Consider the following 26,283-nt stretch of genomic DNA (forward strand, 5'->3'; position numbering starts at 1 on the left):
CTGCATTTAATTTTTGTAGCATGCCAATAACCTCACATCAAAAAACAACCTTTAACTGTATTTACAGCAAAATATAAAATAAATTAAAAAAAAAAATCAAAAAAATGTTAACCTTGCGCAATGCCAGGATAACAGTTAATGCCTCAATTCCACCAAATCTATTGGCAGAATTTCTTCAAGTCATGGGATATATAGGTTACTTAAATATGTAGCCCACATCTCATAGCTTCAATAAAATACAGCCCTATTTGATTAAAATAAAAACCTTACTTTGACTTGTTGGGAGCACAACAATGTTTAGACTGCTCCTCAAGATGCCCACCTTTTTCTAGCAATGTAAAGAACAAACTACTTATTATCCCATGTAACTAAAACATTAAAAATTAATAGAAATATCACAACATCAATTACTAGATATGATAAAGCAAGATAATGTTCTCACATGTAAGTATATGAGAACAAAAGAACAAAAAGGTGCTTACAAGACCAACTTATACAAGAAGTTGGTTTTACCTTTTCAAAATACAGTAGCTATTTTGGATCTGAAGTTTAAAAGCAATGCATCTTTCAATTTCTATAGTTATTTTCAAGCTAAAATTTTTAAAAGCAAATATACTTTTATTTCCTATTTATTTTGAGCCTCATCATATACTAACAACAGGGCTGTCAGGATTATTATGTCTATACCTATGAAGAGAAGTGAAGGAAATGTAACTAACCTGTGCATTCCTATCAAAGCTGTTGGATTTCACAATATCAGGTGCAGGTCTGACTTGGGCTTGTGAGAGTTCCTGGGGAGCACTCTGGGAGTTTGGCATAGGTGGCAAAGGAGCTCTCCGTTTCTTCGGCATTTCTGATGGCAGAGTGTTTGAATCATACTGCTTGTTGACAGTGTTAGATCTAGTGATAGATGCTGGCCTTGGCTTGCTCATCAATGGAGTTGCTGGGGCACTGGCAGCCTTGAAGTGCGGGAAATAAAAAGAAATCCAAGTTGCATATACTTTCTGGAAAACAATCAACAGTACTGATTGTTCAATATGAACATGTTTCTAGAAATTTTGCTGATACAAAGTTACACCTTACTTGGTCTCTTTTCTTCTTGTTTCGTTGAAAAAAGCTGAAAAATCCTTTGTTTTCTTTCTCCTTCAGAACATCTATGTTTTCAGATTGGTAGGAGTCTAAAATAGAAAACAAGAGTTCTACATGTTATTTCATGTGGATATTATTTCTCCTGATTCTTCCTATTCCACTGAGTCATAAACCTCCTGCAGTGATACACAAAACTCATCATAAATCACCTATACTAATATTTTTTCTAGGTGCTTCAAAATGAAGAGATCTCCCACCATCCATGTTCCTCCTGTCCTTCTCAGAACTCAGGTCAGATGAGTTTCAGTAGCTCTTAATACCCCTAGCACTTACTCCAGCCCATCCCACTTGTCATATGTTATGGTTCATACAACAAAGGCTGTAAAAGGGAAAAAGAGCACAGTCTTTTCAGTCCTCCATTCCTGACAGCCTAAATTCCTGGCAAAGTGTCAAGTGGGACAACCCAGGCCCCAGCCTCCACATGGTGTGAGTATGGAGAAAGATCACCCAAAGCCTCGATCGGTCCTGCACACATTAACTAACTGTGTGGCAGTCACATTCTGGTGGTTTGCAGAATTTGTCCTCCTTACATTTTTTTCAGAGAATAACAGAATATTCTAAGTTGGAAAGGACCCACAAGCATCACTGAGTCCAACTCTTAAGCAAATGGCCCATATGGGGATCAAGCCCACAACCTTGGTGTTTTTATCACCAACTGAGCTCATCCGGGGTTTTATTCATGCAGAGGATTTGTAAATGTAATAGTTGTCTCTTTTTAAATTTTTACTGGAATGAACTTTCTTAAAGAAATCCCATTGAACGCAAATGCAATGAGCAACAGAAATCAGAAAAGCTGGTACAAGTATCAATATAAATGTGATCCTTAATGTAATAAATTGATCTAGGATAAAACTATAAAAAAATACTTTTTATATAGCTGGGTATATCCATTTCTGCACTATCATTTTAAATATGCATTTAAGATAGGACAGACATTACTGGTGTCACAGTTAAGCAGATGTTACAATAGGAGCGGGTGGTAATGTCACGTAAGTGCTACAGTTTCACCGCCTATTTCAGTAAATCATACCTTGCAAAGACCGTAAATTTAAATCAACTGGTGATGTGGCTACAGAAAGACAAAAAGAAAGACAGAAAATATGAATCTGAATCAAGGATGCAGTTACAAGTTATAAACACAGAAAGCCAAGCTGAACCTTCAACATTAGGGAAAAATTAACTGGCTATTTTGCTGAAATAAAAGGATGTGTATCTTTACTGCCTAATGCTATGAGCTATTCAAGAACTTGAAACTGGAGACATGCAACACAGACTGGAATCTTGTTTGTAAGGAAGGAGGCTCCAATTATATTTCTGAAGCAAAGAGAAAAATCAGTATTTAGAATATTTTGCTCTGTAAGTTTTGGATTGTCAGGCAGTCCAAACTTGGAAGACAAAGAGGAATGTAAAATCAAAATATATTAATCAAATAAAATTTGAATTTAAATTCTATTAAATAAAAAGTATACCTCACCATTTACTTTTATAAAGATAACTGAATATTCAGAACTTTGAACCTGTCTGCAAAGTTGAAATGCTGAAACTACTTCGTATTAAGAACTGAAGAACATCTAAATTTCCTCATAGGGCATTGCCAACATATGTCCTTGTATGCCATCCTAAGAATTTCTGGCTGTTGATACAAATGAGGCACAAGTCATATTGTGCAAAATGCAGTCTGTAAATGAAAGCAGTAGGTAACCAGACAACAAACCAGACAATGCACTATGGGCACATGTAGTCAAAGTAACATGTTTAGACAACTTAAAATACTTTGTTTTCCACTGGGGAAGAGAGATGTTTCATTTTTGTTTTCTCTACAGAAAATGGACATATTGCCCAAATCTGTCACTCTGACCTTTAGGAAGTAACTGAGAGAACTCTTAAAACTGTAATCACCAAAGAGTAAGGTTACCATATTTAGGTAAAAAGAGGAGTAAAGACACAAACAAAACCCCAACAAACCCCCCAGGGTTTAGAGCAGAAATAAAGTGAAACAAATACAGTAGTGGTCAAAACCCAGAGTCAATCAATTTCCTGTGAGAAATGTCTAAAACAGATCAAACCACACTGTACAGAATTTTTAATCATAGTACAATAAATCTGTCATGAAAAACAGAGCTGTCCAGTTGAAATTAAAACCTGGACTAGGAATGTCTGTACAAAGATTAGGAAGTTAGTTCATTGTGCCCATTGGACCACAGTTAAAAAGACCATTATTATTCCTTCACAACCTATAAAATTAGCAAGCAGCACTCAGAAATATACATAAACACCATCAGAATATTCTAACACTTTTAAAATTTTAAACAGTTTTAAAGCAAAACTAATTTTCTCTAATGTTTCCATTCGTTTTAGGTTATCATGATCTTATGTCTATGAGCTAAGGGAAACAGAATGTTGTTGCATTTTTGGGGGAAGGTGTGAGGGAAGAAAAAAAAAAGCTTTGCTTTTAGTGAGGATTTGTACTCAGCTACCTTTGTTGCTACTTAACACTTGCTTAGAAAATAAAATTTCTATACAGCACTTCCAAAAACAAAAGTCCAGGTAAACCTGTCTCAGTTTCAAGTTTGTGGAAGACTAATGAAATATATACTAAATTGTTAGAAAATAATTTCTTCATAAGTAAAAAACCCCAATTAAACGTATACATTATTAAAATATTAAGCAAATATCTTTTATATAATTGCAATTTAGAAAAGTATCTTACCTCGACTGATATCCATGGCATATAGTTCTCTTAGTCCAAGGTCATTAAGAGATTTTGTCACATCAAGGGGTTCTTGAGACTGGTAATTCTTCAACAGCAGAGTGTGTGAAGGATCAAACTCACATTTGCTACAGATAATTGGTATGAGTTCTTGAAGGGGTGAATGTGGACTAACTCTTACGACTGTCTTCTGTGTCTTCTTGTAGTTTATCACTACCCTTACCGTTTGCTAAAGAGAAGAAAATTCCAATAAATAGCAGCACAAATTCTGCATGAACTGGCATTTCTCTAACAGCCTCAGAGTAACCACAGGAACTCCACTTATCGCCAACTTCACCAATGTTATAGGTTCAGAATCATTGCATGAGAAACTAAGAACTATTTTGCTATTCCCTGTAATGCAAGGAAAAGACACGTGAAGCAGTCTGCTTCTCCTTTAGCACCTGCCATGTGCCTGGGCAGCAGGGTATGCCTGGGGTGAGGTGCCCTGTAAGGTTATATTAAGAGCTGCAGAAGTCTGGTGATGAGCTAGGAGTAAGTGTGTGCACATGTGTAGGAGGAAGGTAAAAGTGCAGGAGAAGAGCACTTCTGGCCCTCTGCTCAGTGCTTTAGATAAATTACAGTATTCTTCTATACAGTAGAAGGACAAAGTTGGAAGGAAAGATTTAGGCAACATCCAGAAGTTGGTTTAGTACTTCTAAAACTTACTGCCTTCTTAAGAATATATAAATAAAGCCAAGTAACAAGAGAGTACAGTATGCATTAAAGGAAAATGAACATACAGTCAGAAGGGCACATATATCACAGCATGACAGATTGTACAAGATGTTGATTTTCAGTCTGTGGAAGGCTGTATTCAGCCACACTTCATCTGCAGAAATTTTCAAAATGACAGTAGGATGGGGAATTTCAAATAAGATTGTAAGATTTCCTTCTTTTGGCAGCAAAGACATTTGCTGCAACAAATTCAAATATATTTTACCTAAGAGGAGGTTATCAAGAACATAGAGTAAAACATTTCCCAGAGCTGCAAGGTGAGAGAATGAGAGACAACAGGAAAAGCTGAAACAAGAGGCCAAGTTACCAGCTCAACATGTGAATACAACAGTGACTCTAATTTCTCAATTTGCTTTAACTTTAGTTCTCACCTCTGGTATAACTGGAGCAGGTTTCTTCTTATCTATTTGTTTTGGCTTTAAAATCACCTTTTCCACTTCAAGCATTCCCACTGGTGTGTTGGGTTTGAATTTAATCTGGCTACTTTCTGCTGATACCAACTCTATAGTATAACTTGATGGATTTAAATGATACTGTGCACAGAGAAAGACCAGCAAGTCCATCATCGGCTTCCTGTAAAAGACATATGGAATTGTCACAACAGGTGACAATTAAGCAGGTTATAACAAAACATGCTGCTAAACATTTCATTTAGCTCATCCCTTCTCTTCCATGACTAAATAATTACTGCCAGGCACTAATTCTAAATATCTTCAAGATTTAAAAAAATAAAATTAAAAAGAAAAAAGTCAACTCCCAAAAAACCACTAAAAGGAAAACAAGACCAATTTGCATAAAAGTATGCCAAGTGCTTGAGCAAAGGGGGAAATTTTTGCTTGTGTGAAGCAAAGTTTTCCTGAGGTCAACAGGGACATGTGGATTAGCCACCTCATTTGACATTTAGTGGGAACTTTAACAGTGGTGATAAATGCCCTGCTATTCATTAAGAACAGTTCTCTCCTGAAGCTTGAAATTTTTTTATTTGTTCAGAGTTACAAGGGACTTTATTTTCAGAAAGTCCCTTGTATGAAGGGATGAGAATGAGCTTTTTGGAAGAAGCAGGAGAAATAAAGTTTGAGGAAGTCACCTTTTTAAGGAGGTTTTGCATTAGGGATCCTAAAATTCTCTAGGTGTTTAGTACAGACAGAGGGAAAGAAGCTAAATGACAATACAGCAGGTGGTTACAATTTCTTGAGAAGCTCTGTGTGATGCATCAGATGTCCTTTCCACAATGAAGCCCGGCAAACTGAATTTGTCATATGTAGTCAGTAATTTTATGTCCTTGTTCTCACAGTGCTCAAGGAAGAACATGCAGAATGGCATATTAAGACATGCTGAGCATTTCCAGTTGCTACTGAAATAAATGTATTAAATTGTACTTTAAAAAGAAGTGTCATAAATGTTTAAATAATCCAAAGGTAAGGACAGTATACTAACTTTGCATGTTACAGCAACTGAATAAGGTTATAGTACTATCGGATCGTTCCTCAATAATTTTTTTTGAGTTGGTAACCATCTGTAAGGACAGTTTCTTTTTTAAATTCTCTGTATCTCTCAGTTACAGCTACAAACAGAAATCCATCACCTACTCTGTCTTACAAGTATATTATGAAAATAATTTAAAAGTCTGTGAAGCAATGAAATGGTATGTTGAAAAGAATGCTGAAGTGTCTATGAGAAAATTAATACAGGGTTTGGCTGGTATGGCTTTATCAGAAATCTTAAACTCTAGATGTAATCTCATAACAGATGCAAGTATCCTGGTAGCATAGCCAAATGTGGAAATAGAGAGCTTCTACAAAGAGGACTCAGGCCAAGTAGAATTCTAGATAACAAAGAACATGAATATGTTTATTAAGTAGAAAGTTAAAACAGACTTTTTCTATTATACAGTTCTGTAAAAAGAATTAAGAATGACTCAATGTTAGAAATTACTGTGAACACTGAATTTTTCCTCCCTTTAGTTTACCCTAGAATATCATTCCTGTTTTCACTTCGTCTTTAAGACCAAGTGTTCCTTAAGCAAACTGTCTTCTCATCTGTGGCAGCAGGGCTGGACTCTCTGGTGCACATGCTGCACTTCCAGAAGATGGAAACTGGAAGTTGACAGATATAGATACTACAGACATATTTTTTCCAGAGGAAGGCCTGCTTTAGGGGCAGAAGAACACTTGCCTCAGGAGACAAAGGCAGAAGGAACAATAAGACGAAACAAAACATACAGGAATCATACTCCAATGTATCAAAAGTAGTTATCAGATGGTCTGAAGAGGTACAGAAGAATGTCATATATTCCCATGCTTTCATTTGGATGATATATATAGTAGTCTGAGGAATACCATGCCAAATGCAGAATAATAACTACTTCTCCCTCTTCACATAACTAAACCAGAGAGTTTATTTCAATTCATCTCCTGCTAGAAGAAAGAAGGAGGAACTCCTCTATTTCTTGTACTTCTAATCCCTATTAAAACAAATACATCCATCCCACCCTAAAAAAGGGCTGCAAATGCAAATCATATCATTCCCCCATCTCACTGGGGGCTGGGCACGGCCAGGGAGGAAAGAGCCAGAGGTGACTGCAGATACTACTTCTGCAGTGACCTTTCTGGTTATCAGCATATCCAATAAGCTACCCATTACTTTTTTTCTGGTGCATTTTTATACACTGACTAGCTTTAAAAGCTGCTCTTCAGTTATTGGAGAACAGTAAGAACACCAAAGATGACCAGTGTGAGAACTCCCAAGCAGAGATCACAAAAAGTCATCCTATAGAAATTCACCACAGTGACAGGGGCAAGCCCTCACATTAACCAGTGACACAAGAAGTGACAGAATGATAAGTGAGAAAACAGCTGCTCACAAACAAGACAGGTACATGCAAATTAGTACATGAGAACAGTGATTTAGTGCAAGTTTAATTTCCATTGGTACTTCCAGAAATGACCTGCTTGACTGGAAGATGATGGACTTTAAGTACCCCCATCCTCCAGTGGAGCCCAAGAAGTCTTCAATGACTGCTTTAGAAAGGTATTCCTACAGTGGTACAAAAATCAAGCTTTTCTTGTAATCACATCCTCCAAAACTTGTAAAACTATTTTTGCTAAAACCTTCAAGGATTGTAGATAGGAGAATACATCTATCACAGTAAATTTAACAGCTTCCATAATTAATATTTAGTAAAATGCCAGACAGTGGCCATCAGCTGCCTCAGACTACATCATCTCTTTGTCCTGCTTTATCTAATTTCAGTAAAGTACTTATTTTCAACTTAACTTCATTAAGTTACTTAAGTTCTGGAAATCTCCGATTTTCAATATATTTACATATTCCTGCACCCTTTCATCTCTCATCTGTTTTCCTCTGGTTATTCCTACCTGGCTAAATATCAATAAAAAGTGTCTAAAAGCAGCCTCTCATTACATAACACAGTTAAAGGATGAACCTTTACCAGAATGTATCAAACCATGTTATGTTTGTGATCAACAGCATAAGGTGTACCTTCAACTACTGAATCAAGTGTTTAAAGGAAAAACTGCATCAAACTTCCACACTCCTCTCCAAAAACAAGGGCTAGAAACTTGCTACTTAAAAAAAAAAAAAAGAAGAAGTTAAGATTCTGATACAATCAAACTTTAGGAAGAAAGCCTTTCCATCATGAAACTTGCACTAAGCACCACTGAACAAAGAAAATTGTCAATAATCACCAAAAGTATTCCTAGGTAGGGATGGAATATTAAAAAAAAAGAGAGAAGAAACCTACACACACTGTGGTTTGCTATAGATCTCCAATTACTTAATTACTGTGGCTTCATGGTCTTCCTTGAAAAAAATATTTACTAATCCTATTCGCTAAAGAGAAAAAGACATTTGTTGTTATGGAGAACAAGAAAACCCACCAAAACTCCCAGAATTTGTTACAAATAAATTTAAGTACAATAGGTTTAGAAAAGTAGGGCAACACCACAAAGCTTGTTATTCAGTAGGTAGTTATACAGAGTAAACCAACAGTTTATTAATGACTGAAAATACTCCAGAATGGATCAAATGAAAACTCACAAAAGACTCATATAAAACAAATTCAGCAAAGCTAAGGTCTCTCTAAAAGGCATCTGAAACTGAAGTCCTGAACACACTACCCCGCAAACCTAGTTTGACACACTGTTTCCAAATTAATGAATGTCACTATCATATTGGCCCTTGAAATTGCCAAGTTAATTTACTGATGCATACAACTGAAACTAATCACCAATTTCAAGAAAACTTTCTCAAACTCTGCATTTCTTCCCTGTGGGAAACAAAAAAACTAAATTAAAATGATTAGGCTGCTAAAAAAAAAGATAGTTTTTAAGTTGGTTTGGTTTTTTTTCTTCTTTGGCTGCTGAAAATTCTTCAGTCATATGCTGCAAAATCACTCTGGAAAACATTCCAATTAAAAAAAAACAAACCCAAACAACTTCACTCATTTCTCTATTCCTGTCTCAGAACAGTGTACCTTCACTTCCTCCCACTCATTGCTCTTACCATGTTTGAGGGGGGGAGGTTGGTCATTCTTTTGAGATAACTGTTTGCCCAGATCCCCCTCCAGGAATTCTGATGTTAGGAGAGTGCACACATCACTGTCAGATTTTGAAGAGCTGAACTGAATCCCTGTTGCAAACTACTACAAAGTAGAAATTGGTGCTGAGGTTTAAGTAAGAGAATCCACCCGTGCCTGAAGTTTCAGAACGAGGGATGAGTTATTTCAGTTCTCCTTCTTTTTCTCAGTCTTTCACTTTAGTTATTTGACATCAACACAAGAATCAATATTCTTCTGTCTTGTAATCTTTTTCTCTAAAATTCCTTCTGAATTTCATTCCGATCCTCTTTTGCTTACTCATACATACTCAGGATTTTGATCTCTGTAACACCTTGCATTGTGCTGCATAGCTCATGCTATCCACTATGCCAAAGTAGAGGGAGCAAACCAACCCAACTTTATCTGAAATAGAGAAGTTTCTTCTAGTGGACTATAGAATTTGAACAAATGGCTGTTCAAACTCACCATTTTGCTTTTTCTAGTATGAGATTTAAAAGATATTCTCTCCTCAGGACATTTGAAGCTGCTCATCTCCAGTTATGAACAGGAAAGAGACAAAGTACCATTTGTCTGTTTATGTCATTTCTAGAGGGATCTTGCCTATTTGTTCATTGATATGACTATCAGGAGAGAGCAAAGCTAGACTAAACGATAGTTTGAAATGTGTTTCACAGTGGACTGCAGGTGCTGCATAGTATCTCCTCTCATTCCGAGTGAGCTTAGCAGTGCTAATATTGGCTCTTATTTGCAAGAGAGAGATTCATGAACTCAATCACATCCAGTATCTGGATTGAAAAATCCCTGTAACTGCGGGATAATAAAACTGATTGGGAAACATATGCACTTCCTGATAAGCCTGTGAGGCCTGTCTTGAACACTGAGTAATTATACACAATGTAATCTGACCAAGTGAAGATACATGCAACACTCCTTTCCAGCACTTTGTTCTGAGCAAAGCATGAGGGAAGGCCACAGTACTCATCAGTGTGGACAAAGGGAGAGAAAAGAAGAAAGAGAAGTTCCTGACAGTGTACACATGGCGTCTCACCTTTAAGAAATTTTAAAATCAAAGTAAGGTACTGTATTTCCAGACTCCAACATTCCTTGTAAACATGCTGGCAAGAACACCATAAAGCATCAGGTGGTCTCTAATTATTTCAGAAAATTTCTTCTGGTAAATAAAATCTCAGATATAAGTTATCCTGAAAACCACACAGAGTCAAGGGGAGGTGTAAAAAAAAAAACCAAAGAAGTTCATCCACTGCAGCTCTGGTGAACAAGCTCACATTTGATGCCTAAGCAATGACCTCATGAACTCTAGCAAATGACACAGTGTACAAACAGACTCCAGCCAGACTTTATCTCTCATTAAGAAGTGCAGTAGGTATAACCACACATTTACATCACCTGGTTTGAATGAATAAGTAAGTAAATCAATCTTCTTGCTTTCAGTATCAAAGACACGGCTGATACACTAACACAAGCACAATACACAAACAGGTTTGCTTATTACAGCTTAGGATTGCAACGAACTAGCATCTGAGTTGCTGTAGTCCATACACAGCCTTGAACAGCAGCCTCGTTAGTAGACCTGCTATGATAATTAACACAACATTTTAAGTCCCAGGATTTATGATTTCAACCTTACAGTAAATGTCTTATCTGGGAAAATTCAGTGCATCATACAAAACAGTATTTTATAGAGATTTGTAGTGACCAGAAAAAACAACACTTATGGCTACACATCCTGAGAGGTGCCACACAGAACTTCTGAATCTCAAAAAAACATTCTTCCCAAATGGTAGATAATTGTATAAAGAAAATGTTTCCATATCTACCCAAAATCATAGTAGAATAACAGAATCGTTTCATTTGAAAAAGATCTTTAATCCAGTCATTAACCCAGCACTATGAAGTCCACCACTAAACCATGTCCTTAAGTACCATATCTTCATGTCTTTTAAATACCTCCAGGGACGGTGACTCAACCACTTCTGAGCCACCTGTTCAAATGCTTGATAGTCCTTACCCTAAGCTAATTTTTCCTAATATCCAGTCTAAACCTCCTCTGGCACAACCTGAGGCCATTTCTTCTTATCCTATCATTTGTTGCTTGGAAGCAGAGAATGACCACAACCTCACTATAACCTCCTTTCAGGTAGTTGTAGAGAGAGAAAAGGTCCCCCCTGAACCTTTTTTCCAGGCTAAACAACACCAGCTCCCTCAGCCACTCCTCATACAACCTGTGATCTAGACCCTTCATAAGCTTCGCTGCTCTTCTTTGGGTGTGCTTTATTCTCAGGCTCACTTAACTCAAGTGTTTTACCAAGGGATTAAAACCTGGATGAAGGTTGAAGTAAACTTGAGAAAGAAAAAAAAATTAAACAAAAATTCTGTGTAACGTACCTCCCATTAACTGTAGTGTACTTGATCACATCTCCTGGCAGGACCACTGATAGTTCAATATCTTTATCGATTACATTCTCTTTCTGTTCCATGATGAGGTTGGTTGACTCTATGCTACCAAATGGAGAAACAACAGTGAGTGTTGCTTCAGAAGGAGGAGGTGGTGCTTTAGATTTTCTTCTGAAATAAATGGATAAAAATTAAAAGTCAATTATGTATTTATATATATGATTCCATACTGACAAACTAACAATTCTCAAAACAGGAATGAACCACACTTTATCCACAAAGAAAAAAAAAGAAGACCAATAAACATCAAGCCCAAAACAAGAGTTTTTTATATGTACCTTGAAAAAAATAAATTAGTTACTTTTTTTACCTCCCTTGCATTATGCAAAGAACCCTAACTGTGTATTCTCCAAGCAGATTTACTGGATTAGTATAAACAGAAATACTGTACTATGCAGTATGAACCCAAATTGCAGTGCCAGTGTACTTAATACAGAATAGATATGGGAGGAAATAGTGATATTTTTCCTCCCAAAATTTTTCTTTTTATTATTAAAATAATTCAAACAAATCCTACCAGCTCCACAGTATTTACCTCTATACAGTAATAAAATAACAGTATAACCAATTCTACTGTGTTGTAATATTTATTGACATTTCAGTCACAATCTGCTTTCACATATTCTCATCTATGCTGATTTCCACTTTTAATTATCTTGATACCTTTCCCCATCTCAGTGAGTAGCCAGTGTACTCTTGAATGCAAAGACCGATCACTAAATAAGTTTCACTTTAAAAAAAAACCAAAACAGCATAAAAGGAAAACTCTCTACATCTCTTAATATATTTATGTTACAGTACATTCTGAAGGCAGCACTCTCGTGTCCTACAACATGTAGTCCACTATATGGAAAAGATACTATTATTAAGAATTTTACCCTTAGGAACAAAACCAAACCACAGTGAAGACGCATTACCTCACGAGACCTTTTTAATTTCTTATAAGCATTCTTTTAAAAAGCTTGAATGGAGCCACATTCACAGAAAGTTAATATATTTCAAACATAATACACAAAGTTTCCAAAAATACACTTGTCATTTAGATTCTGGAGCTGTACCAAAGTTTGTTTACTTTAAACCTAACAAAAGAAATTAACTTCTATAGTTGTTTGACAGAATTAAAACAAAGGATCTAGCGTACAACAATTAGAAACACGTTTTTCTTGGGAAAACAAAGTTTAAAGTCACTCACAATGAAGAGCAAACAAGGTCCAGAGCAGCATTGCAAAAAACGACTGAGTACTGAGACTTCACATGACTGACCTGTTGCTGAAAGTGCTTAGAGTTTTGAACTTCAGAACTCCGTGCTGAATAATTAACTATTCACAGCCCCTCAGAGCTAATCGAGAGCACTCACAGGCCTCCCAACACACTGAATGAGGATCCGCATTCGAAATTTATACCACTTCTCTGTTAATGTTTTAAATTAGTTTGGTGTGCTCCACATACAATTCAAGAAGTGCAACATGAACCAAATATTTAACTTTGGTCTCTAAAGCAGCTTGCCTGTGTTGTTTCAGGCTTATGCAAACATTGTAAAAAGCATTAATCGAATTTCTTTTTACTCCTCCCCAACTTCCTTAGGGTTTTTTTGCATGATTTTTAGCTTTCACATAACTGCTAAATATAAATTATTAACTAATATAGAGCATCAATACAACCATTAAAAAGAAATAAAACCCCCGGAACATAAAAACTCACCCTACAACATCAATACCAAAAAAAAAAATCCAAACCCAAAGTGAACCAATACTGCTTGTCCCCTTCTTTACTCTTTCTCACATCTTTAACTGACTTCAAATGACTGTCAAAAGGTATTTATCACAACTGAACTCAGAATTTAATTGTTGAAGAAGTGTCACAGAGAGACTTGTTTGCAAATGCTAGTAGACTCTATTTTCCATTGAGCAGACAAATGCAATTTTATCACTGGAACTCTACTATTACTAGAGAGTGCTTAATGACACACAGCAATAAATGCATGGTACACATCAGAAATATGGCTTTACTCATACAGTGTCTAACTTACACTGCAGAGAGCTAAAAACTGACCAAATATTCTTATTAAAACACGTGTGCAACAGCTGGAGAGATGAAGCTCCATGCATTTATTAAGAACACATACACACATGAGGTCAGGCAGTCTAATAAGATTGCTGAAGACTCACATCCCCCACTGCAGAGCCTGGTGCCCCACCCATCTCAGGCACATCTGCATGAGCTTTATGATTAGTTATGCTTATGTCTTCCACCCCAGACAAAGGAGGAAAAATCCCCAAGTGTACTTTCTCAGAAGTCACACCAACTGTCTGGCAACCTCTTATTAAACAACAAGGATTCCAATGCTTTCATTTTCTGTTTCCAGATAGCATGTCTCTTTTTACCTCCCTTCTCACCAATTCTCCCATCTCTCCTTCTTAGCCCAAAGTATTTGCATTTGGTCTTACAGCTTTCTCATTATTTGAGTTTGTCTCTCTACCTTCCCAGAGCAGCAGCTGCCTGAGAGGTAGGCTGGGCTGCACTCCCAGCCACAGAGCTGGTACCAGACAGCAAGAACAATTCAAGTGACCATGATTACATATACGGGTGATGGTGGAAATACACTTGCAGGGACAGTTTTAACCTACAAACCCCCTCCTCTCCCTATTTTGCTATTCAAGAAGCTGACACAGGTGGTTTTCTCACCAAAGCATCCTCCACACATCACTTTATTCAAACACCAAAAGTAACTCCAAGTCTACACTGTCATTTCAAATACTTCTCCATCATAAACAACAAACAAAAGCCTGGTTCTCTCTTGCTTCTTCGCCTTTACCAGGTACTCAGCAAACCGGGAGAGCAGTTGATTTGTAATGATTTTGTTAAAAAGACAGAGTTGTTCAGCTAGTTTCTTCTCCTGATAAGGGAACCCATTATTTTTAGTAAGACAAAATACAATCATAACACAGAGAATAATTCCCAGTCATATGAAAACAACACTTCAGAAGCCAGAAAAAAAGCGTTCAGTAAATAGTCTCACTGACATCACCTTTCATGTTCAGATAGCTTCCAGATGTTCTAGGACCTAAGCAGACCTGTTCTAATTTTCAAAGTAAACCTTAGAAGAAGTTAGAACAACTAAAAACCTGTTATTAATTTTCATGGCTACTACAGAATTAAAGGAAAGCTGCAGGAAGAATCAAAGTGCAGTTTATTTAGCTACAACAAAGAGGAAGTTAAAAGAGAAATTTTAATCGAATGAGGCCACAACTCACAATAAGAACTCCTCTGGAAATTGTGCTGCAGTATCCTACACAATGTGGGTCCTCACTCATTCCTTGTCCCCAGGGGTCCCAGCCCCATCAACTGCCTGACCATACCTACACTAGACATTCAAATTGCCCAGTCTCAACTCTGTAAGGGATGCGCTCCCCACTGTTTATAATCAGATAAACAATCACAGCAACATATTATCTTCTATGTAAATCTTCTCTAAACAACTGCTTAAGACAAAACAGAAGAATAAAAAAATAATTAAAGGTTCTTCCTAGTCCTGGAAAAGGCAGCCAGAGGAACACCCACAATGCTCTCACAGGGACCCATATAAGGTGGTGCAGCCTGGGCAGAGTTTCTATTTCCCTTGTTACCAGAGCACCTGGAGGCCACTGTTTATGCCAAGTCTTTCAGCTGGCCCTCATCTTGAAGAGATTATATTTTTCTCCAGAGAACTGATTCACATCTCTTAGAAATTCAAATTTCTGAAGTCCCACCTGTAATTCCTGCCTGTCTTTTTGACAGAATACAATTCCTATATTAAAGAATTCCTTCAGCCAAATGCAGATAGAAGACATTATCATTTTGTTAAGAAAAACAGTACATCTTTTTAAATCAAATGCAAGGCCACAAAGTCAATATTTTATCTGCTTCAGATCCCACTTCTACAGAATAAAGTGTCATTGCTGTATCTCAACAGCTTTGCTGCTTGCCAAAAAAAAAAAAAGAGTCAGTGATCTGAATGTGTGGAAGCCCTTTTTAAAATAAAGGTCTGACACAGTAAATAAATAATGCATCTATTTATTTGATTTTAAAAAAATTCCTGTTGTTAGAAAGTTACAAACAGTATATTTTTATCTATCAGTAACTAGAAAAAGGCACTATAAAATAATGAGAAATACTTGAACTGACAGTGACCTGGATATCCCAGTTGTCACCAGCACTTCCTTTCAATAAGAAACACTTTCCAGAAAAGAGAGGAAATCTATCTGCTGTATTTGTGTACAACCAAAGGCTATAGCATCAAGAAATATTACTGTTTACAGTGCTTAACTTCCCATTTGGAACACAGTTACATAAGACCCTACACAAAGACAGCTTGATAGCACTCTCACTGAAATTATTTTGAACCTCATCTCCAACATCAGAACCTTTTCTCAAGTTTTCTATAGCAATCACCAAGAACAGGAAAGGTCTTAAAGATCTCACTTGCAATTTAGTCATTTCTAAGGTACTGAAATAGTTCATTAAATATAGTACAATAAAAAGCTTCTAAGCACAACAGGTAGAGTTCAGTTGATTAATTTGATTTATGGCAACATCAAGAACACTGGCTTATACAAAAGCAATTTTTTTTTTAATCAAACTTTAAAAAATGCCCAAAGTACAAGCAAAACTTAGTGTTATTTTCACTCAAAGTCAGAAAAGGATCTAACTCTACTAAAATTACATCAAGAGAGAAAAAAGGCCACTGCAATAAAGCTTCTTCTACAGCTTTTCTTGTCTTTGACCTCTCACCCCAAGCAATTATTATAATGCTTTTGACTATTACAATAATGCTGCTTCACTGCCACGCCATAGTCGCAGACTGCCAAAACCTCACACAATCTTCTCAAACAAGAGTTCAGGCCTACATTAATAACATCGATTTGGGATTTTTTTTTACAATGATACATCCATTTTGGCCAACAGGTATACAAAATATTTAGGCCCCTAGTTTCACGTATAAGCATTCCCAGACCAATACCCATTTTTAATACTCACAGAACAAATTTGTCTTCTACACTAAGTTTATTCTGTTCTGTGTTTGGGGTTAATGGTTTCACTGGAAGTCTTCACAATCAAACACTACTTGCTAGGAAAAACCTTGGAGACAACTGCAGCACTACTATCTGATCTGCTTATGCTTATCATAGTCCAGCAAATGACTGAAGTTATCAAGGTAAGTCACTCAAAAAATCACTGCTATATATTTCAGGCATATGAACAGAAGACCTCTTTAAAAATAAATTCTATTCATCTTGACTAAATTATTATCTGGCACACAGGGTTCTATAGAAAATTTGGGATGCCGTAAGTGCTGCAAAAAAGGTTACTTTTAACTTAAACATACTGTAGTGTTCTAATATTTTTCCTTAACATTTAGCAGCCCAAATATTTTCTGTACCAGTGTCATAGCATCTATATAACATGACTATCAGCCTTGACACTAGGTTTTTATCTCAACATCAATATCACCGCTTGATATACAATCTCTCTCTTTATTTCTACTATAAAAGCCCCAGCTAGATGTTAAGATCAAGCTATGGATCAATGAGCGTCAAACACTGTCCATTCTTAGGTTATCCCTTCAAGTCAGGTTTATGATACATGTAGGACAAAATAAAGGAAAAATACTTGCTGTACCCGCTCCTTAGAGAATTATGATCTTTCAGGTTCTAAACTCACCCTCTCCGTTATTTGGGCAAGACTCTGAGGTCATATTGTAAGGATATTGTGTCTAGCAGGTGGTTCAATAGGTATCAAGGAAAAAATAGTTCAGAAACACATTTTAATTTCTGTTTCCAGGTAGAGGAACAAACACAGCCAATTTGTAAATCTTTTGTAATACTGGAGTATTTTACAGTGCATTTCTCTATACAGATTCCCAAGACTGAAAGGATATCATCAATACTGTAAATCACACCCATACTTTAAAAATAATAGATAAGAGTAAGATGGCACTAGAAATAAGGCACTGGGTATATAGCTCTGCCAACAAAATAATTCATTGTGCAACTGATAAATAAAATTACATGGCAGTAGTAAAGCTATGGGTGATAACAGTATTAATAAAGTGATCTTTGAAGATTATCTCTATGGGTTTACTCAGAAAGGTTCCACCAAACAACAAACCATCTGCAGATGTTCCCTTACTCATGCCTATATTCAGATGACTGCTACAAAAAAAGGAAAAAAAAAAGTAAAATGCATTTCTACTGTCTTTCCATACATAAACTGGATCAAGAAAATAAGGCATCCCTGGAATCAGGACATGTTTTCAAAGGTCTTGCTAGAGAAAAGGTTTCCCTAGCCCATGGGATGTGTGGATTTACCCCCTAGATAGCCTCATTGCTCTGAAGAAAAGATTTTTTTTTTAGGAAGTCTTATACTAGAGAGAAATAAATCACAGAACTAGGACAGTAACCATGACAGTAAGGTGAAAGCTTAATGGAATCTTCGGATGTCTGGTTCTTACTAAAAGCAAGAAAGGAGCAAATGAATCCTTTGGTTCCCTCCAGACCATTTGGAACAGACATTTGCCCCCTCTGATTGTCTGTCCCCATGGCAGTGGCAGTCTTGAAAACAGAAGTGACTGTATTTGAGTCATCATTCATGCAATGTTTCTCTTATTAAAAGGAAAAAGGGGCAATTCAGAGGCAATGTAAACACAGATCTGCGTGATGGGCATGTTTTCAATTGTGCCCCTTCTAGCATTAAAGGGGCACCAACTGCAGTATAAACATATAATTAATGAAAGTACAAATCTAAAATTTTTCTAGAAAAACTATTCAGTCATTGTCCTTCAAAGCCAAATTATAACTAATATTACAATGATCTTTTCAAGCTCACTTAAAGCATATGAAAGACTCAACTCCTGAGCACAGATCTTGTACTATCCAAAGAAACATGGTTAGCTCCTCTCTAGGCATAAGAATTGCCTTGCTGTTAGAAGACAAGCCAAGAGCTTCAGAATCCTAGCAGGCAACAGAGGATAAAAAGATACTTTATCCTATAAATTAGCATAAAGTTTATTATTACTATTAAGGGATTATAGAAATGTGTTCTGATACAAAAATTTCATTACAGTACATTCTGTTGCACCAAGAGAGGTAATTCTTTTTCTCCTAAAAAAAAAAAAAAGAACACAAACCAAAAACAACAAATGAAGAAATAAAGAAATATTGTGGAAAATTATTTCTGATGACATTACTTCTAAGGAGGTTAAGAGTTTAGATTTCTGAAGTAAGTAGGGCAAAACAAAAATAAATAATATATGTATTTGTACTATATAAAATACAAAATAGGACAAAATACAAATACAAACTCGGCATGTCTATGTGTGACATACCTCTGCAGTAAGCAGATACTCAAATCTATTTGCAACCTTTTCCTAAAGTAAAAATATGCAAAAAGGAACCCAGATTTGCTACCAAAAGAAAGAACAAAAAATCTGAATGGTATTCAAAATTATTAAAGCCTCCTATGACTCACTTAGCCTTTATTATATTTGCAGTTATGAAAACAGCCTGCCAGAATGGAAGGAGTGCAGGCAAGAGAAAGCAGTAAATCTGTAACAGTAATTGAGTAATATATAACTGGTTGAATAAACAGGAAAAGAAAACAAAGAGCAGCTTGATCTGAAAGGGGGAGCTTAACCTTTGATACACTAATAAATCTAACAAATACTTAAAACTCAAGCAAACGCATGTCACCTCCGCTAGGAACAAACCCTCAAATCTTTTTCAAGAACTGCTAAAAGGTTGCTCATACAGATGTTTTTCTTCCATGACTAGTAAGAAAGTTCAATCAGGGGCTCTCAAATAGAACAAAACCTGAATCTGTCCCTCTGGCCATTATCTCCCAGCCATGAAAGCAGGTATAACAGCACTGTCTTTTCAAAGCCTGCAGATGAAACACCTAGCTCCGCTCATGGCTTTTTCAGCTGCTATTCTGGACATCAATAGATGTAAGAATTGTCAATTTAACTGAGCTTTGCTGCTGCTGCTTTTCTCTCCTGTTCAAAATCATGTTTTAGAAGTAACACTGGAGGCTGGCACTGGATGGATTTAGAGGCTGGGAAAGGTAAGGAAAGAAAAGCAGATCAACTCCGTATCACAGCAAAAAGAGGCTAATATGGACCCCTCCCTTTTCCCTCACATACACATGCCTCCAATACAGGTACCTGGGTACAGGTACCAGGCACACTCAAAATCCCCTGGATCCATTTCTTACTGGATCCTTGCAACAGACAAGGAAGAAGGTATTTCTTCGAAGAAAACTGGCTCCCTGCATGATGGTGGTAACATGACCCATTACTTCCATTAGTAAGCCTCTGCACTTTCTGTAAAAAGGTACAGAACTTCAGCATTAAATAGAAAGTAGGAAAAAATTCTTATTTATATAATAAGGATTACAATTATCAGCAGTCTGCTCTGGGGAACCTAAAGAACCTTTCCCATACAACTATGCTGATGAATAATTTGCTCCAACTGCTACACTTCACTCCTGTATTCACACCCACATCCTTTTCAGCTTTCACTACCACAAGTTTACAGCCAGTAGACTTTGCTGCTGAGTTTTTAACATGTTAACAGATGATTTAGTGCCAGTAGCATACAGACTTCTGTAAGAAGTTCAACTGAACTCTATTTCTTAAATTCTTTCTTTGTGGCTGTTAGCCAAGTGCATCTTGGCTTTGTGTAGTTATTTAGGTACTTAGTCCATTTAGTCCACAAAATTGTTATAATGCTTTCCATGATAAATGAAAGTGATATACAATATCCAAGGAAAACACAGAATACACAGCAAGGACTCTACTATATTAAACGCTAAAAGAATTGACTTTTACAAGTTATTACAAGCGACTAGTGGGTTTTTTTCCAAACAGATTTTAGATCAAAATCAGAAGAAAGTAAATCAAAGAAATCAGAAAAACCTTACAATCTGCATAAAATAACAGCATTCCTCAATTAAAATAATCTCAGTAACTTCATTTGAGTTTCAAGGCACCAATCATCAACTTAAAATAAAATATGCAAGAGCTTCTCTACCCAGAAATGTACCACTGAAATTTCAGCAGTCTGTACACCTGGATAAATTTATAGATCTTTATACACCCTCATCTTTGAGCCACAAGTGGGATTTTAAAAAGCTTTTGTATCTTTGACTAAAAGAATCACATGCTTTGTCTGAAAAAGGACAACAGATGTGAATTATTCTTTCTTCTTACGGGCCTGTATTTAAGTTCTGGCAGTTTATGTACTGCCCTACACATGAATTCTGCATTCCCTCAAAGACCAAGGACTTGTATGTTGCTGCAGGTATATAATTATTGGTAAATATTTTTCTCACAGTAAGTATTAGGAAAAGTAAAATAACATAAGTATTACTTTGAAGCCAATTCTGCTGATCATCTAAACAAGGAGAAGGAAGAATAATAGCTAAAATTGATTATACTACTACTGCTTACCTCCAACATAGCACAGGTTCTTCTCCATTAATATGAGGTGAGTTTCTTTCAATAGCACATGGAGGTAGAAGGGAGGGACTGTGTGTGTGCATGGCAAGCTCACTGCTTCCTTCCGCTACTGCTGACCTCAGTAAGCCTACCTATTTATAATCCCACCACCTGACCAAACAGCCTACAGAGTACATCTAGAGATTTGTATAGCCTGTAATCCTGACATATCTACTTTAGCCAATTCAAAAGAGAGTATTAAGTAGCTTTGTTATGTCTTCTGTGGCTTTATACCATAAAAAGAATCCAATCCTGTTTTCCGCACCCCTTTTATTTTTGCAAAACAAGTTTAATGGGAATTTTTAGAATTAGGACTCATCCTTCTCTCTACGCTTTTTAGCTTTCTCCATTTCTCTGCTTGTAAGATACCAAACTAAACAGCTCAGGTGACCAAATTTTAGTGATTAGTAGAATATTCATACAGCAAAGGCAAATACCCATTTACATCCAGTCAATTTGATCATCAGTACTACCTACAAAATTATTGAAGCTTAAGATCTTTACAAATCAATTTCACAAACAAAAGCACAATACTTATGCTATCAGGAAAACAAACAACCAACTCAGCAGTGTTTAAAGTAGGATAATTTACAGAAGCCTGACCTCATAGTCAGTTAAAACCAGAAGCTTCTTAAAAGCAATTCTCAATTCAGTTACCTTTCCCCAAGTCAAACCTAATGCATACAGCCATGTGAGGACTGCAAACAGCTCAGTCTGCCCAGGGAGTGGGAAGGAATGCAGTCAACAAACTCTTTGGGCAAGTGCTGTCATCAATGGCAACATCCTGAAGGTTTCTATCACTTGTAAACGTTGCTTCTAGATCTGTATCAGGCCACAAGGTGTTTCGAAGCAGGTTGAGTACTGCTTCAGTGAGAGGATAACATCTGCCTGAATGCATGTGTGCTGAGTGAACAGCATTACCGACAGTTCCTTATCTAATCTTTCTTACCCGAGAAGTCCGGTCACCCATCCCAGACAAAACAGAAATCGAAGTCAGCTTTGCCTAAACCTGTGTTAGGTTGAATGAAACAAACAATTGGATCAATTGACTGTGTTCAAGTCGACTGCCCTCTGCAACCAAACTTCAAAAATTAACAGAAAGAATAAAAATCCCTGAAGCAATTTCACTTGCCAGATAATCTGGGGAGGGCAATAATACAGATGCAGCCAGGCTTGCAGGACAAGACTGCCAGTAGCAAAAGTTCCAGTACAGACAGGGTACCAGTGTTGGCTAAAACACCAAGCTATTGCCTATGGCCAATATGTCCTACTCAGGACAAAACACTGAGAATTTCACTTGGAGGTATTAATTACTATCTGGGTCTAAGGGCTATAGATAGAAATATACAATTAATACAATAATAAAATACCTGATTTTTTTAGTCCTGCTGTTATTTTGCAGTACTAAATTTTACATACTATTTACCTAGTTAGCAATTTACTTTTTATGGTTTTCACAGATTAAGCAGTAAATTTATCACTGTTAAAAAATTATATGGTTTTCATTCAGGGAGTGACCAATGGGATTTTATATTACTGACCACAATAAGCAAGTGCCCAACGTTTCAGATAGCCTGAAAGGAAAGAAAGGTTTTCCACTTCTACAAGTATGTACCTGGCTATTTCCCCTGCATCTCACAGAGGTTACTTTTACTTTTTCCCCCACCAATATCACTCAGCATGGACTACTGGAGGGTTTTTTTGGTTATGTGGTTGGAGTTTTTTAATTGTTTTGTTGTTGTCGTTTGTTTTAATTCCTAGAACACTTGTGGAAGGTAAAATGTTAAGAATTTTAAAAGATGGGGTGTGAGAAGAGGTTACACAGGGTATTAGGAAAAAAAAACCAAACCACCATGTAAGGGAATGGAATTTAAAAGTTTGATAAGAATTTGGATTAGAATTTTAGACTGCTTCTCATTTTTTCATAAATCATTTACTTAAATTACTCATTATGGCATTGCTGTGTAGCAAACACTTCTAAAAATGAAACTTCAACTGAATTGTATCAGCAACAAAAGGCAATGCATGTGAATGGACCATAAACTGAGACTTATTTTATTTCTTGTGTGTATACTTTAAAAGAAGCAAACCATCTAATTTTGCTAAATAGAATGATGCTGTAGTGCTAAATACAAAACACTTTCTAAAGAGGTCCCTGTACAGGTCATATTTTACTACAGATGTTTGATGATCTATAATCCATATAATTGTTTCCAAGACCAAAAGGATATGAAGACTTGTATATACCAGTGAGGAGAACAAAACAAAACCTTCCCAATATTCATTTTTAGATCTTTAATACCTTCAGATTCACTTGTCTGTGACTACCCAGAGCATTTACTACTTTTGCAAAGGGGAGAAACAAAAAACAAACAAACAAACAAACAAACAAACACAAACCACAACTCTAAAAGCCCAATAGGCTGTTAGACCCCAGATAATGTGTACCAATTATCTGTGCATGGAAAAGCTTCTCAGAATTATATGTTTATAAAAATCCCCAATAGAGACATATCTGTGAAGCTGAGAGCTCTTTGAACCTATTGTCTCTCTTGTTATAAACAAAAGACTGTTTTTTAAAACTATCTGAGATTTCATCTAACCCTGAAATAGTAATGATTATTTTTTTTTAAATAATATCCTTTAGAAACTGAAGTCTGAAAGCAGCAAGAATAGCAGGAAACCTAGATTACTAGGCTAAGTATGGGCATTCCTCCAGATAAAATTCCTGCTTTATTAAATACTCTCTCTTCAGTTGCTTTGTACCTACTGAGATGACATCTCATCTGTGATGGACCAACACAGCCAAGTCTCCAGGGACAGGCAAATAGTTTTGTTATATCAAAAAGAATTGGAGAAGAGAGCATAGACAAGAGGCTTCCAAATGGCTTGGAAGCAGACCAAGAACTTGTTTTTCTATGCAAGTCACACATCAACAAGGAAAGTTGATTTTAGATTGTATAATCACTCAACATTAAGAGGGACTTAATTATTTTACCATTAGTTAACATTTGGTTTAAGTATTTTGTGCATCATCATTAAACAATTCTGTTGTATGTTCTCTTTTCACTTACTTGGAACAGTTAAAACACAACAAATTAGTACATGTACAAAAGGTAAATCTAAAAACATAATGACATGGTCTCTCAGCTCTCATGCCCCTTATATGAAAGTCACACCTTTGACCATCCCTCTTGATTCTCTCTGAGTCTTCTTCTGTTTTATTATATCCTTTTGGAGATGACAGAATCTATAACCATGCACTGGATTGTCATTATGGATTTATACATTCGCAAAATCATGTTTTCTTTTTTCTTCTCTATTCCTTTGCTAATGTACATGGCAAATTGATTTGTATTGAGTCTATCTAAAGTGAATTTAACCTCATTTTATTATCCATTTATTTTTGTAAAATCCTTCTGCAAATCTTCTCTTATTATTATGAATAAGATTTGTTTACTGTCAGCAAAGTGCCACCTCATTATTAAGCTATCTTCTAGATTATTAGCATATAGCATGTTGAACTAAGAGTTCCAGCACAGATACCTGTGGAACTCTGAGGTGGCAGCCCCTCACCTTCATTGCAGACCATTTCCCATATCTCTGTTCTTATTTTGGGTCAAATTATTTAACCTTGCAAGATTTACCATTTTATGCCACGTTTGTTCAGTTTCCCTAGAAGGGTGTGGGCTTTTGGTCTTTTGAAAGATGAGCACGACTATGCCAGCTGGCTTTTCCTCATATGTTTGGTCGGCAGAGCCTTTAGATTCTTTTTCTATTTTTACGGCCTTAAGACGTTTACACTGTAGATACACTGCTATATCAACAAGTTCCTCATTTTATTCTAACTGTGGTTGTTCTATCAGTCTGCAGAGAAACAGATTTTGTTCTTACATTCAGCCACCAAATTTATAGTTTGCCTTGAATACTAAGGTAGCGTTTAAGAGACCTCACCAAAGCTGTCCTAGTTGTGCAAATTCAAAACAAAAAGAGTGTGCCTACTCGGAAAACATCTGCAGACAAAAGGACAAACCCATATTTTGGGTCGCCTATCGACAGCATAACTTCCCTTAAACTGGTGCCTGACCCTTTCACCCCTCTACCTCAATTACAACTTTTTATCCTCACTTTCACATTATAGATCTTCTCTCTCTACACAGCACAAAAAGTAATATGCAAACATTAGCACATTTTTTTACCTTCCTGAGTCATTATTTCATCACAGCTGCTAAGGATCTGCCTCGCTATCTCAAAATTGTTGCAGTATTTTCTTCTGTGCCAATTCTCTCTTCCACCCCTGAGAGCAATTTTTATAACTTTTTCCATGGGACCTTCACCTTCTTCTCACCTGAGGCTTCATTACACCTACAGACATCTGACAATTAAGAATCCATAATATTTCTTGGTAAGTACATGGTAAGTACATTACAACTTCCCTCATTTTTAGGGTCAAAGAAAACCACAAATCAAGGGACTTGGGAAAGTTCGTGTTGATTAAGCTCTATAGAGGAACACAAGGGTTAAGAAGTGGCAAAACCCCCAGTGTCCAATGAGCAAAATGCTTCAATTCATGCTCACTAGGTCAGAGAAAGGGAGAATACTAATAGAAGTTATCCAGAAGCTTTATTCACTTAAAACCAAAAAGAAATGCAAACTGCAATACAATTCTCAACTTCTGAGTTTTGGTGATTCAGACATACTTGAGAATATTACTTTCAGTATGACACTGAAATTAAGGGGTCAATAATCACTCAGAAATTACCATTTTGAGAAGTCAGCATCTCTTTCCCCCCCCCAAATATGGAAGTTACTAAACAAAACTGAAACTGAACAAAATACACATTACGACATGGTGATAGTACTGCCACGGGGCTAATGGTTGCCAGAAATAAAAGATAAGAAATAAGAGACAACAGAGATTGTAAATGGGGGGATTTTTTTCAAATATTTTTTGTGTCAACTTGATATAGCTAGGTAACAGATGGTATATTATGTTTTTCCTGCCTTGACACAATTTAAAAACAAGCTACAGATGGCTATAATGAAATCCTCATTAACACA

At 36.4% G+C, this 26,283-nt stretch overlaps 1 protein-coding gene across 3 annotated transcripts in view; it reads right to left on the minus strand.

The window, feature by feature from the left end:
* COBLL1 (cordon-bleu WH2 repeat protein like 1) overlaps positions 1-26,283 on the minus strand; it is a 52,819-nt gene that overhangs the window by 21,586 nt on the left and 4,950 nt on the right. Inside the window, exons 1-7 of one of the 3 annotated variants that reach the window (XM_018072646.2) lie at positions 12,883-12,950; positions 11,622-11,801; positions 5,008-5,209; positions 3,860-4,088; positions 2,180-2,218; positions 1,084-1,178; positions 720-959 (exon numbers count right to left, since the gene is read on the minus strand). In XM_018072646.2, coding sequence (XP_017928135.1) covers positions 720-959; positions 1,084-1,178; positions 2,180-2,218; positions 3,860-4,088; positions 5,008-5,209; positions 11,622-11,713 — 897 coding nt within the window. In that variant the 5' untranslated portion in view covers positions 11,714-11,801; positions 12,883-12,950. Of the gene's footprint in view, positions 1-719; positions 960-1,083; positions 1,179-2,179; positions 2,219-3,859; positions 4,089-5,007; positions 5,210-11,621; positions 11,802-12,882; positions 12,951-26,283 lie in introns of those variants that run through there. The other 2 variants (XM_018072647.2, XM_018072648.2) reach the window with 2 other exon arrangements.

The sequence above is a fragment of the Manacus vitellinus genome, unplaced genomic scaffold, assembly GCF_001715985.3.
Source record: "Manacus vitellinus isolate BGI_N305 unplaced genomic scaffold, ASM171598v3 scaffold_22_pilon, whole genome shotgun sequence".
NCBI lineage: Eukaryota > Metazoa > Chordata > Aves > Passeriformes > Pipridae > Manacus > Manacus vitellinus.